Source organism: Sesamum indicum, linkage group LG11, assembly GCF_026168435.1.
Source record: "Sesamum indicum cultivar Baizhima isolate 11 linkage group LG11, ASM2616843v1, whole genome shotgun sequence".
Lineage (NCBI taxonomy): Eukaryota > Viridiplantae > Streptophyta > Magnoliopsida > Lamiales > Pedaliaceae > Sesamum > Sesamum indicum.
In genome coordinates this window covers 10,734,999-10,748,751 of record NC_142667.1, presented here as the reverse complement: position 1 = coordinate 10,748,751, position 13,753 = coordinate 10,734,999, and the positions used below count along the sequence as shown (strand labels likewise).

The following is a 13,753-nucleotide window of genomic DNA, read 5'->3' as shown; positions in this document are numbered from 1 at the left end:
AACAGTTTTGGCCTGAAATCATACTTGCATATACATATTCCATGTCTAGAAGATCCGACACTTGACAAAATATGTGATAGTGGAATTTACAGAAAATTCTAATCCAAATCGATTCAGTCAAATTTAAATTAATTATATAATAAATATAATATATACTCGCAGCGTCCACCCTTCACTCCCTGCCCTCCCGGCGCCCAAATCCACCCCCATCCCCGGCCCCTCCCCTTCGCTTTCCTCCCCAACCCGCAGCCGCCACACCCCTCCCCCGGCACCATCTTTCCTTCTCTCTGTTTCTAAACATACATACATATATATATATATTCAAATTTAATTATACATAGTTTTAATTATTATTTTAGTTAAATTTAAACGGTTAATTCCAACGAATTGAAATCTAATCCATTAATCTATTAGTTAAATTTGAACCTTAAAATTAAAATCAAGATTCAACAACCTTTAAATAAAAGTATAAATGTCATTTTAAATTTTAAATTAAAAAACTAAAAGTAATTAACAAACCCGTGCGTGATTCACAAAACGCATCGACGAGTATTTTACTTTATTTTTTATAACAATAAAAAATAAATAATTATTTTATTTTTCATAAGAGAATAAATTATTCATTTTTCTTTAACACAAGGGTAAATTATATTTAACCCCATTGAGATATATAAATGAAGAGTGGAGTGGCAACCATAGACATTAGGAGACAAACCGACTGAAATATAGATAGATGGAGACAACCAGCTTTCCACCCATGTTCTAACCTATGATGAACCACTCCGGACAGTGCAAAGCTCAGGAAATATCGCACCTCAAACCCCCCACCGCCCTCCTCTATCCTTGCGACCTTAACCAATGCTACCTTGATCACTGCAACACAAATCTGCACTGCTCGGCATGAGAGCTCTCTCTCTCTCTCACTCTCTCTCTCTCTCTATATATATATAAATAACACTACTGGTTTTGTTTTTATATGTATATATTAAATAAATTTTAAAATATATAAACCAACATAAATTGTTATCACAGTGTTATAAATCAATATCTGTAAGTGAATCAATCTTTTTTCATTATATTAATTAGCCGCTGAGCACACTGTTTTTGAGTGTACGTAATAGATAATTTCTCATACTTTAAAATATATTATAAATAAGTGTCAGATAAATAAAACAATACATTACATTGAAAAAAAGAAAGAAAAAAAGAAACAAAAATTATTTAAATTAGTTATCTTATCAGTTGAAAGGCATTTTTTATTTCACAAAAATTTAATGAAATAGTATCATTAGCCATTATTTATAATTCAAAAAAAATTAATTAATTTAGATATAAATATATAGCGAAGTATAGTATATACTCTCAGCATCTCAACGGCCTAACTAGCCAATGTCATCGTACGGGATATTATTACATGAAAAACATTAGACAACTTCCTTTCTCATTGACCCTTTCAATTTCAACTATGTTTTATAATTTATTTTTCAAATTGTAATTTTAAATTTTGAGTAAAATCATACCGCACTATTAATTTAGTTTCAATTTAGAACTTAAAAAAATCGTAAAAAATCGAATCGTAATAGCTAAATATATAATTAATTTTTTAAATTATGTATATAGTTTGATATATAATTCCAAAATTCATATATTATCAAATACCCTCGTTACAAATCCATTTTCGTAAAATTTATATTTGAACTTTATACGAAATAAAATATATTTAATTCTTTAAACCTATACAAATTTTAAGCGCATTTGAATATGCCCCAATTTTTTATTCATTTTTTCTCCCCCTTTTCCTCTTCTCTCTTTTCTCTCTTACCACATTCAATATTCAGTCTTTCCGTCATTTTTCTCTGTTCTCTTTAAAATCGATCATTGATCTTTATTTGATAAAATTTTTGTTGGATTAGTATATATGCTCTTATATTTTAATCTACTTAAAAATTGTGAAAAATGTTGGTGGTCTATGTACATATTGTTCGTATTTTTTGGCTTGTTACGTACAAACACTTATTTTATTTCTTGATTTTTGTTAGCCTCGACGTCTTATTTTTATTATAAATATTGAAATCGCAAATCACCAGAAACTACCAAAAAACGCACCATTGATTTTAATTTTAAAAATATCAATTTATATAATTATTTAATAAAAATCACCAATAACATATTTGAAAATAACTTTCAAAAATTAAAACCGCACCGTGAGATCTTTAAATATAATTTTAAGATTGTTAAATTACAGATAACATCAATCTCTACTATAAAATTATGTACTCAAACAATTTGATTTTTTATTGCGAAATATCTTTGCATTTCACATTAGCATTTGTTATATATATAGATCTATATAACTTAATATTATCTATGTATTTAATAAAATATTTCACATATATGATGTGTATATATTAAATAAAATGCGGTATGCAATACCACTATGTGTTTAATAAACATACTTGGTATTGCATTTTCGGCATTTTACTATACCAAAAAATTAAAATAAAAAAAATAAAAAATCAGCAATAACGAACTTGCTACAAATAAAAATGTTTGTGAAAGAAATGCATGACATCTTATTTTATGCAATGTTGTACTGTACCCTGAAGGTGAAAGGACCAATACACCCCGGAGGGCATTTTCGTCAACTACAAACGAGGGGGGTTTCCCCTCCCTGTTCCTGCATCCTGCTCCTCTTCACCTCCCCGTCCCTCTGTTCAGCATTTCCCTATACCTCAAAATGGAGTCCAGCCTCTGCAGCTTCAACTGCTGCCTAAACCTGTTGATAAAATCATCCGCCTTCGCGTCCACCGCCTCATCTTCCCCGCCCGACGCCGCCGTCCTCTCCCTCGTAGTCGCCGGCCTCCGTGGATCCTCCTCCACCTCCTCCTCTCCCTTGCCCACCTTCTCACTCGCGCACTTCTTCAACACCCTCAATGCCGCCGTCGCCGATGCCTGTGTCGCCGTATCAGACTTGCTCCTCGTCACATGATGGGGCTCTTCAGTTTCGTACTCAGGGTCCTGCTGATGAGCCTCTTGTTCTTGAGCTGGGACGGCGTGGTGGACCGGGTCGGACTGCTCGGCCCTGTACCTGGAGAGGTTAATGGACTTGACCCGTTCGAAGAAGGACGGAACCCGGACGAGCTGCGGCGGCTGTTCGTCGTCGTCGTGGCCTCCGATCTTTTCTTGTTGCTTGTGCTGTTGATGACCCTCGACGGCGTAGTGGACGGGGTCGCACTGCTCGGCACGGTACCTCGACAGGTTAATGGACTTGACCCGTTCAAAGAGCGAGGGGACGCGGAGGAGCTGCGGCTGCCGTTCGTCGTCGTGGCCGGCGAGCTTTTCTTGCTGCTTGGGAGGCTTGAGGCTGGACGTAATGAATATGGTGCCGATCATTAGATTCAGAACGCAGAAAAGAACAGTAGGCGTAAACCAGCTCGCCACGAGCTCAATTCCGTTCATGGCTCCCGATGCGATGTCGTTCTTGGAATAGGACGCTTTATAGTTGCAGGGGAATGAGAGAGAAGACTCAGAAGAAGTGGAAACTAAGAGGACCGAGTAATGGAGGAGAGATGAGCGACTGTGATTTATAAGGGGCATGTGGTCAAAATTGAAAGAGTAATAAAATGGATGTCCTTGTTTCAAATAAAAGAAATGAAGGTCGGTTACTAGTAGTCTGGAATCAAGTAGGAATAGAGAGTGAAGAATTATAATTTGTATAATATATTTCGATTTCAGTAAGCATTACGTGAAGTTAGCAACAATTTTAATTTCTTTTGTTTTTCTTGTAATAATTTATGTTAATACTTATCATGAAGGGAGATTATCAAAATAGCTCGTTGGTTACACCAAAATAAAAATATTCATAAAAGCTCGTCAATGTATGATACTTATGTTTAAGCTCAAACTCAAATTCAAATTCAACTCCTATAGGAGCAAAAAGTAGTAATGTTCGGTTCATTTGGAGTAGAAAGTAATAAAATAAGTTGTTAAAAAATAAAAAAGTGTAAATAAGTAATGAAGAGAATATTATTTCTTGTTTTGCATGATAAATGAGAGATTGATATAAAAAAAAGGTTTAAGTAAGAAAATACAACGTTTCTTTCAATTAAGGCAATAACTTGAAGGTGAAAATTATAGTATGTAAGCTCAAAGTATAAAAACATCTAAAACATGTCCTCTCTCTCTCTCTCTCTCTCTCTCTCTGAGAGAGCTCTTTATTTATAAGCAATTCTAAGTTGGTTAGAGAATGACACAAATTGGAAGAGCATGATCTCGAAGTTGTCAGGTAATGCTAAATTCCCCTCAAATTCAGTGGAATCCTCAGATGATCCCCTCCAAATTCGGGTAAGGTTTATCTTTTGGCGGTTGCAGACTTGTGATTCTCAGAGGACAGTTAGAGTTTACTGTGGATGAAGACATCTTCTAGGGATAAAGATGTCTTCCAGGATTTTCCAAGGAGATGGTTTAGGAGACCCCTTCTCCCATCAGAAGTGCTTTTAGAGTTTATAGATTATTTCTCTCTAAAGGAGCCACGTGTCCCTAAGAGGATTGTTGGTCTTTATCCGATTTTATGAGGTGTGTCTCCAGAGTTCCTACGTGGATGCAACTTATGTGAGATAGACTTTGACTTTAGCTGGGAGATTTCAATTCCCTAAACTTTTTTGTGGGCATGTGACACTTCTTGGATTGGGGCCCTCGTAGATTTGAACGGATTGGGATTCTTTTGGCAAATTCATTTTTGAGGCTATCTGTCGAACTTTGTGGGAGCTCTACCTGGATTGGGTTTTTTGGGTTTGGACCTCCCTAAACTGGGTCCTGCATTCATTTCTTCTTTTCGAACTGCTTCGGCTTTTTTGGGCGGACTTTTTTTATGGGCCACATCAAACTTCATTCAACCTGATTTATTAGAATTTTGTTTGATAGAAGCAATGTGATAGGATCGCATTTTGTGCTTATTTCATGCAATATTTTGACCTATTTTATGAACAAATGCTCCTAATTAAATATTATTTTGCAGCATTATGACAAATGAAATGGAAAATGAAGAAGAGCACCAAACTGAAAATTCAGACAAGACTCAAACTCAATTTTTAGCAAGAATTTGGAGTTGCTTGGAGTACCTTTTGATGAATGAGTTTAACTAGGATTATAATTTTATTTCCATAAGTCTTTTAGTTCAATTAGGAATCTACTTTTAATCTTAGTAGAATTAGGTATCTAGCTATTATAAATAGGTGATGTAATTCACTTTAAAAGACAACTTTTAAACTCTTTTATTTCTCTATGTTTTTATAATATTTTCTTACTTTGATTTTCATACGTTTTTCCATTAGCATGTCTAGCTAGTTCTCTTATTCCGGTGGAAAATTTGGTGAATGCCTAAATCCAACGAGTTGTGAGATCTAATTCATACTTTCTACTTTTATTCATATTGGTATTTGTGTTGTTCTCTGTGTTTTTATTATAAATAATCTGATTTATTGTCAAGAATATTTGCCTAGCCAATTGAACTTACGAATCTGTAATTGTTTGTTTAGTTCAATAACTAGTGGTAACATAGCATAATTGATTATGTAGAAGTTTTCGACTGTATTGTGGGGAATGCACAATCTAACTTAAATAAATACTCGTAGGAATTTATTGGTTAGAATTTGGTCTTTCTAGTTCTTAATGCTGTCGGTAAATTAAATCTTGAGGACGTTCCCAAGGTTGTTTATTGATTAGGGATTTAGTCAACGGACGTTCCTTGACTATCCACAAGGTAAGGAAAGATGAGGCCGTTAGGTCGTACCAATGGCCATAACCAACTTATCTATCATGAATAATTGTTATCTTTGCATCTATGATCGACCGTAGAATTAAGCATGATCCTGTCTTTAACTATAATACTTTTCTCTTATATTTATCTCTTCTAATTTTATTAATTTTTTAGTTTAATTTAGTTTTTATTTTTATTCTTCTTCACAATCATAAACCCCTAATTATTTTTATTTTTATTTTTTTGAAGGAATTAATTTAAAACCAATCCCTGTGGATTCGACCCTACTCATACTTTTACAAAAATGTTCGTAGGAATTATTGTTGGTGGATTCGACACCCATCACAATAATTATATAATTGCATCAATGTTCCAATAAATTCAATAATTGAGTTAACATTTGATTAGATCAATACATTAATATAATAAAAAAAATATTGAACAAAATAATAAATTCACATATTATGAGACGAAAAACCTACACTTTCAGTGAGAATTGATCTCAAATTTATTCATGATATCATTGGTAATCCAACTTATTAGATTCATGAACAAACTCTTTTGACACTACAATCCTGATTGATAATTTTTTGCTCAAAATTGCACCGAAATCAGGGTAAAATTACAACAAGCTTCCATGAGATTTGACATAATTATAAGTACCTCATTGTTACTTAAAAAGTTACCTATACTAATTTTAATGTCATCCAACAACTAACTAGTTCCCATTAAATATCCATCCATTTTTTACTGTGAACTGATCAAAATATCTTTGTGAATTATGAATTATAATTTTACTTACTTTTTAAAAAAATTTGAAACTTTTTTTATGGACAAAGCGAATAATTTTTTACAACTTTTTCTAATTTTTTCATTTATCTTGTTCGTTTTTAAAATTTTTATTCTTTTTTAAGATAAAGAACAAACATTATAAATATATTAGTAATTTTTTTAAATAATTAAATATATATATAATTATTTCAAATAAAAATAAAGTTGGTTGTAATTTACTTCTAAAATGATAGAAATGGTGTCTCTTTTGAGTCTTGAACAATGATATTACACGACTTTGCAACCACTTGAAACAAAGTGAGGTTGATACAAGGAGGGAGTTTTTCGTACACAGAATTTTCCAGATCCAAACAAAAGGATATTTATACGAACCAATCCTAAATTCCCCATTATTATAAATAAATAAATAAATTGAGAGAGAGAGAGAGAGAGGGTATTGGAAAGAGACAAAGCTACAGGAGTTTGCAAAGCACAATCTCAAATCAGTGTTTGCATCATTGAACGTGAAGGAAGCAAATTACCAACTAATCTTAATTAATTTTGATGCCTATTTATTAATTAAACCAAAACTTTTTCCACCTCATTTTTGTCTATATTCCCATAAATTAAATTCGTAACTGTGATTGTTTGTAATTTCATTTTGTTTTTAATTAAAAAAAAATGCAATAGAATAAGTAACTCGAGATAAGATATTTTTTTTGGTTTGTTTTTGATTGAATGTGAAATAAAAATGATAATATTTTATATAATATGCAAAAAATCTTAGGTAAAAAAGAAATATTACATTATAGGAGATGCGATCGTTTTTTTTTAGAATAATGAAATATTTTCTAAAATTGTATTTTTTTTTTGTACGAAAAATATATTCCTACAATCAAACACTACGTCGACTTGATAGGTGGAGCGAGATGGAATACACGTCACAAGCAAACACAATTTATTTTCGTTTCTTTTGCTTTTCATTTGTGTTTTTCTTCTCAATTCCTGATTCAAACTAATATATATATATATATATATATATATTATGAGGAACATACTTTACAAATATAATATAAAGAATTTATTTTTTTAAAAAAAAAGAGGATATATGTATATGGTATTGTACAGCTTGATATTGCATAATTAATAAAATGATGTAATATATAAATAAATATAATTAAGGAATGATTAATTATTGTGGAGGGAATGGAATTGGGTGATTGAAGTCACATGGATGAGGCAGAAAACCGCAGCATATGTGCATGGAAAGCCGCAAGAGGCCAAAAGGGAACAGTGTGCAATGTGCGATGTGCGTGCCTGCGTTGCCTGCCTAGGTATCGTAAAGCAATCGCAGAATTACAGCCTTAGAGTTGCTGCAACTACCAAGTGGTGAGTGGTGTCCAATTTTCAAAGGAAAAAGTGGTTTGGAAGATAATGAGTGATGCCCAATCAACTCTTTTCTCTCAAACACCACAAATAATATGACAAATATGTACATATATGCTGATGTGAGGGCCACATTTGAGTTCCGACCACCTAATATGCACAGTTGTCTGATCAAAGATGGATTAACGGTTTGTAAAATCGTACAATTTGATAATGTTTATAAATACATACACTTCATGTTAAGTTCAAACTTTTACTACCCTTATTGTAGTTTTTCCTCTAAATAATCTTACTAACTTAAACTTTAAGGTCTCCGTTACTTAAAGAGATTAAACTTGATATCCTTGTCGGTCAAAGTTTATTTTTTATTTACTTTATTTGCTTCAAGTTCGGTATTAATGTGATTGATCAGTCATTAATTGTGATAAAAATATGATTAAAATTATAAAGTTATTTATCTTATTTTAATCTCATCATACAAAGTAAAAGAACCAGAAGAAAACTATGAACACGACCTTCTTAAAGTTGTTCTAGCTTTGTTTATAGTCGCGGAAGTACTTGAGGGGAGACTTGAACTCGTACTTAGGAGACATGCTATATTTACCTAAATTGATCAAATCAATATTGGTGTCCCTTAAAAATATAGAAAAGAAGGGATACTTATATCTTGTCATTCGGTTTATGATTGCTTTTATATTTTAGTATCTAAATCTTTTTTTGTATCAACATACAATCTCAACTTAACGAAATTTTGGACTTTATCATTTATAATTATTTTTTAGTCAAGATTTTTATCGAAAAAAAATCACATGTGCAATATTCATATTGATTTGTTGTCTATGTAACTTATTTTCTTGAATAATTTTAATATACAATTTACTATCAATATTCATTGTTAGTCCATCTAATGCTATGGAATCAGTGTTGTTGCAATATTACTTAGAAGTACGTAATTCCCTGTTCTCTTTTATTGAATCTCTTTATATATATATATTATTTTTTTCCTCGCAAGAGTTGCAAACGAATAAAATATCCACCAGAAAAAAAAATAATTATATTTTCGTGTCGGACGATAGCCTGTAAAATAACAATAAAAAAATAATGTGAACCCTGATTTCTTACAAAGATAGTGAAAGAAATATTTGATTTTTTCAGTACAATTTAATAGTGACTGATCAATCATATTGATTTGTTTCTATATGTTTCCGTGAATAATTCATGGTAAAATGAGGACTGAAAATATGGTGTTTTTCATGCTTTACGATTGTTTATTCAAACTTCATCTCAATATAGCCAACGACACTAAAACAAGTAAAGTCGTCAATATTTATTTTTCCAAAAAATACAAATAAGAAACAACGGTACGGTGCATGGATGGATCGGCCTTCTTCTTCTTGGTACTTGAGTTCACATGTCAATACTCTATTTTCTGATAGATTTATTAATTAATTAATTAAATATCCACTTATTAAATTAAAGTAATATTATAATTTAGTCAAAAAAAAAACAACAATTTGAAAACAATTATTATAAAAATAAAGAAGCACTTGTTCATCCAACCCCATATATTATATATTTTAGGGTAAAATTACAATAAATTTTTGTAAGTTAATTTTGAAAAATTACTAGTATTTCTATCAAATTAAAGTTGTCTAACAAATATTTCACTGCAATTTGTTATCATGATAGAGTATTTGTTAGGGAGATATTTATAATTTTTAAAAATAATAAAATATTATAATTATGTCAAATTTGAGTAGAGCTTCTGCAATTACTCTATTTTTTGAATTATTAAGATAAGTCCTCGTTGTCCTAATATATTTTTTTTTAACTATAATAATAAGAGCATGGTTTAACTCGTCTTCATTAGTAAATTTCGTTTGACTCCAACTCCTTACCCATTGTAGTTATATATATATATATATATATATCAGATTGAAAATAATAATTTATTAGAATGCAGGTATGTATGAACATGGATCGCTTAATTATTACATTATTATTATTAAATACATGTGTGTGTGAACACGAACCACTTGATATATTAATAGAACAAATATGAATAGGATTGATTGACAGTCAATGTGTATTTTTAGTATGAATGAACTTTTATGCTTTGTCCATCTCTTTATTTGTGCATTGCAGTGCCACTGCTCCTTTCACATGGGATCACTTAAATAGACACACATGGAATATAAATTTTAAAGGAGTTTCGCATGATTACAAATATTATTATTATTTTTGTTGTTTTTGAATAAAAATAAATATTTTTTGATTTAACGTTCATCTAACAATGAGTCTATTTTATTAGGCTTTGTTAGATTTTCATTCATTTTTGGTGATAAACTGATCAAAATGTCATTTTAATTTAGGAATTATAATTTATATAGTTTGTGGAAATTTTTAAAATATTTTATGGACTAAGATTTCGAATGGATTATTTATGTTACCCATCATCAATTTTTTATTATTTTTTTTTAAAAAATTCAATGAGTCTCATCGTCAAATGACTACATCATTATTTTCCATTTAAAAAGGTATTTATATTTTTTTCAAATAATAAAAAAATATATTCATAATTATGCCAAATTTTGCAAAAGTAGCTGTAATTTACTCTTATAAAACTGATAGATACTTTTACATTTCAGGTTTTAGTAATTAGGAACTCATGGATTCGTTTGAGTATTTTAATACAGAAATTTGTTAAAAATTTAATTATTTCAAGCTACACTTGAGTAAATTTGGAGACGATTCTTGCATGCAATTAGATTCTGAACATCGAACATGACATTGAAAATTCCTGACGCTCAATTGTATAGTTTGGGTATGATTTGGTAGGAGATTGGGTGAAAATATTTAATGCTGATACAAAAGTAATTACTGATAGACGTACATGAAGTAGTTTAATGTATTTATAGGACCAAATATATTCATTTATTCGGGTCACATGGCGTAATCCTAAGCCTAGCATTCTCAGATAGTCAACGAATTAAATGTCGAGTTGCTAAGTTGGGTCATTGAATCGGGTCGGGTTGGGTCGGGTCGAGTAGCCCAAACAGAGAATGGATATTTTTGTTTATTGGGGAAGGGGTATTTTTATCACTTTATCGATAAATAAGATGTATCCCTATCAAGGAAAAAGAGAAACTATAAAATATACTTGTAAAGATTTATTTTTTATGCAGAATATGAGACGAATGCATTGTAAAAGCATTTAGATCGACAGAGATTCAGAGTATAATGTTTGAAATACATGATCTTACGATGGAACTTTTATACGACCATAACTCTTAATTCAAAAGGCGTTATATGCAATCTACCTATGCACGTAATCGAGGAGAATCTAACCCCTCATGACTCCAAAATTCCGTCGTATCATAAAATTAAAACCTTTTTTTTATGCTTACTTAAACTTATACAAAAAAAAAAAAATGCTTATTTGTAATTTGAAAAATTATATATAGGACTCCCAGCATTTGTTTCATCTAACAAATAGAGCTCCTCATTTGTCAAAATTCACCAAACTTGTTAAATTAGAAAAAAAAATTCGAATGAAAATCCATATTTACTCCTGATTGACTTACTGCAAGTTAAACAATACTTTTCTTATCAAACTAGCTACGCTTTATAAGGATGAAAATATACCTCCCTGTATGCACTAGTATATGAGGATGTATAAGAGTAGTTTGATCAGAAATTCTTTTTTGTTTGATATACGACAACTCAAGAATTTTGTTTGATATACAATAATTTAGTAATAAGTCAATCAGGAAAATATAATTTATTTAATTTTACAAATTCAGTTAATTTTAACGAATTGAGTGATCTATTTATTAGGCGGAGACAAACATAAGGAGTATTCAATATAATTTTTCAAATTATAGGAGATCCATATATAATTATATCAAATTTCAAGAAGAACACTGTAATTATTATTTTTTAATAGGTGAATAGTAAGTATATAAAAAATCTTTTTTTATTTCGGGAAAAGAAACACTAGTTATTATTATTATTTTGGGAAACTCTCTCTCTCTCTCTCTCTCTATTGCGTATTATTTAATGTGGACAGGAAAAAAGTGTAAATTTTAGAAAAACTTGCTGGAAATATTAAATAAAGACACAGCTAAATAAGCGCATGCTGCAAAAAAATGCGTTTCTTGTAAAAGTCAACAACCATTTGGAGGAACCAAAGGCCAATCTAATTATTATATGCGATAATTACACGTCATCTCTTATTTTTTAGTGTAATTATATGTAATTTAAAAAAAATTATCTAGTATTCCTGGTGTTTGTTTTCGTCTAACAAATTGAGTTATTTACTAACTGCAATTCAATGAATTTGTTAAATTAAAAAAATTATATTTAAACCCGATTGACTTAATACAGGGTCAAATAAAATTTTCTCTAACCAAACTACTTTTATTCATTTTCATACGCTAATGCATGTGAGGAGGCACATTTCATCCTTATAAGATGAGTTTGGTTAGAAAAAGATTTGTTTGACCTGTAATAAGTCAGTCCTAAATCAATTGGGGTAAACATGCATATTTATTCAATTTTTTGCTAATATCAGTAAATATTCGATAAAACTTGATTAATGAATGGATTTATTTGTTAAATGATGTTTAATTATATTATATGAAATTTTATGAGAGGACAACGAAATTATCCATTACTATATATAATAAGAGTAAGATTTGTTTTTTTTAATTAAGTATACATACAGTCCAATTGGTGATATGGACCACTCAGTTACAATAAATATTATAACTATTGTTTGATGTGAGAGAGACTTTCTAATTTTTTAAAAGATAACTTAAATAATAATAATAAGGAATAATAAATTAAAATGTCAAACACAATTAATTAATTCAAGTGTTAAATAAATGAAATACGAGTCCGTAGCTAGTACAACCAATTAATCAAACATACAAATATGAAAAGAGGAATCATTAGACAAAAATAATAATAATAATAAAGATTATTTTCTATATTATGAATAATTTTTATTTAATAATTATAATAAATTAATATTACCGACCACGGTCAATAAACTTATATGAAATTTAAAATTTGATTATAATTTAACAACATTTATCACGATTAATCTACGACTAAAATATTTACTTATAGTTTTTAGTTATAATAAATACTATTGTCATATTTCTAAACGTAGTTGTTGGACAATTATAATTTATTGATATTTATCATAATTTTTTTATTTTTATTATAATAATTAATCATGCCAATTATAATAAAATATCATATCTCTTATAGACTTATCTATACTATATATTATAAAGAAATAAGGTGTTATGAAAAAGCCCTTCGATTGATAAAATAAATAATTTATTCAACCTCTTAATTTTATATTAATTTAATAGTTGAATTAATGTATTTTAATTTTATTTATGATATGTTTTAAAATATAAAATATTTTTTATTATATGTACATAAAAACGGTGTGGCTCCCGTTAGTGTATATATATAGAGCCGGGGGTGGGGGGGGGGGGGGTAAAAGGAACATATAAGCAAATGCAAGAGTTAATTAATGAGTATGGTTTCCATATAAAGTCCCATCAAACTGATATGTAATTACAGCTGCACTTTTCTAGCAAATTGTTAGGTTTGATGTTAACAATGGTAAAAGGGACACAATAACAACCCATACTAAAAGTACTATGGTTGTTGTGGGCTGTTTTCATCTAGATTTTTCTTTTTTCAATTTTTAATTTTTTTGTAGTGAGGTGTTCTCACGTTCGAAGCCCATTAAACTAAAAATTAATAATTTGTAACTGCCACGTTGGCGTCACGAGTCTTTTCACCAAATATACCATA

General features: G+C 30.0%; 1 protein-coding gene across 1 annotated transcript; it reads right to left on the bottom strand.

Moving 5' to 3' along the window:
• Positions 1–2,516: 2,516 nt before the first annotated feature.
• Positions 2,517–3,584, bottom strand: LOC105173623 (pathogen-associated molecular patterns-induced protein A70). The gene has a single exon (XM_011095434.3). It carries the CDS (start codon positions 3,457–3,459, stop codon positions 2,695–2,697), a length of 765 nt encoding a protein of 254 aa, XP_011093736.2. The 5' UTR covers positions 3,460–3,584; the 3' UTR covers positions 2,517–2,694.
• Positions 3,585–13,753: the final 10,169 nt, after the last annotated feature.

Excerpts from the sequence above, each read along its gene's own strand:
- LOC105173623 (XM_011095434.3), bottom strand. The coding sequence starts at position 3,459 with ATGAACGGAATTGAGCTCGTGGCGAGCTGGTTTACGCCTACTGTTCTT.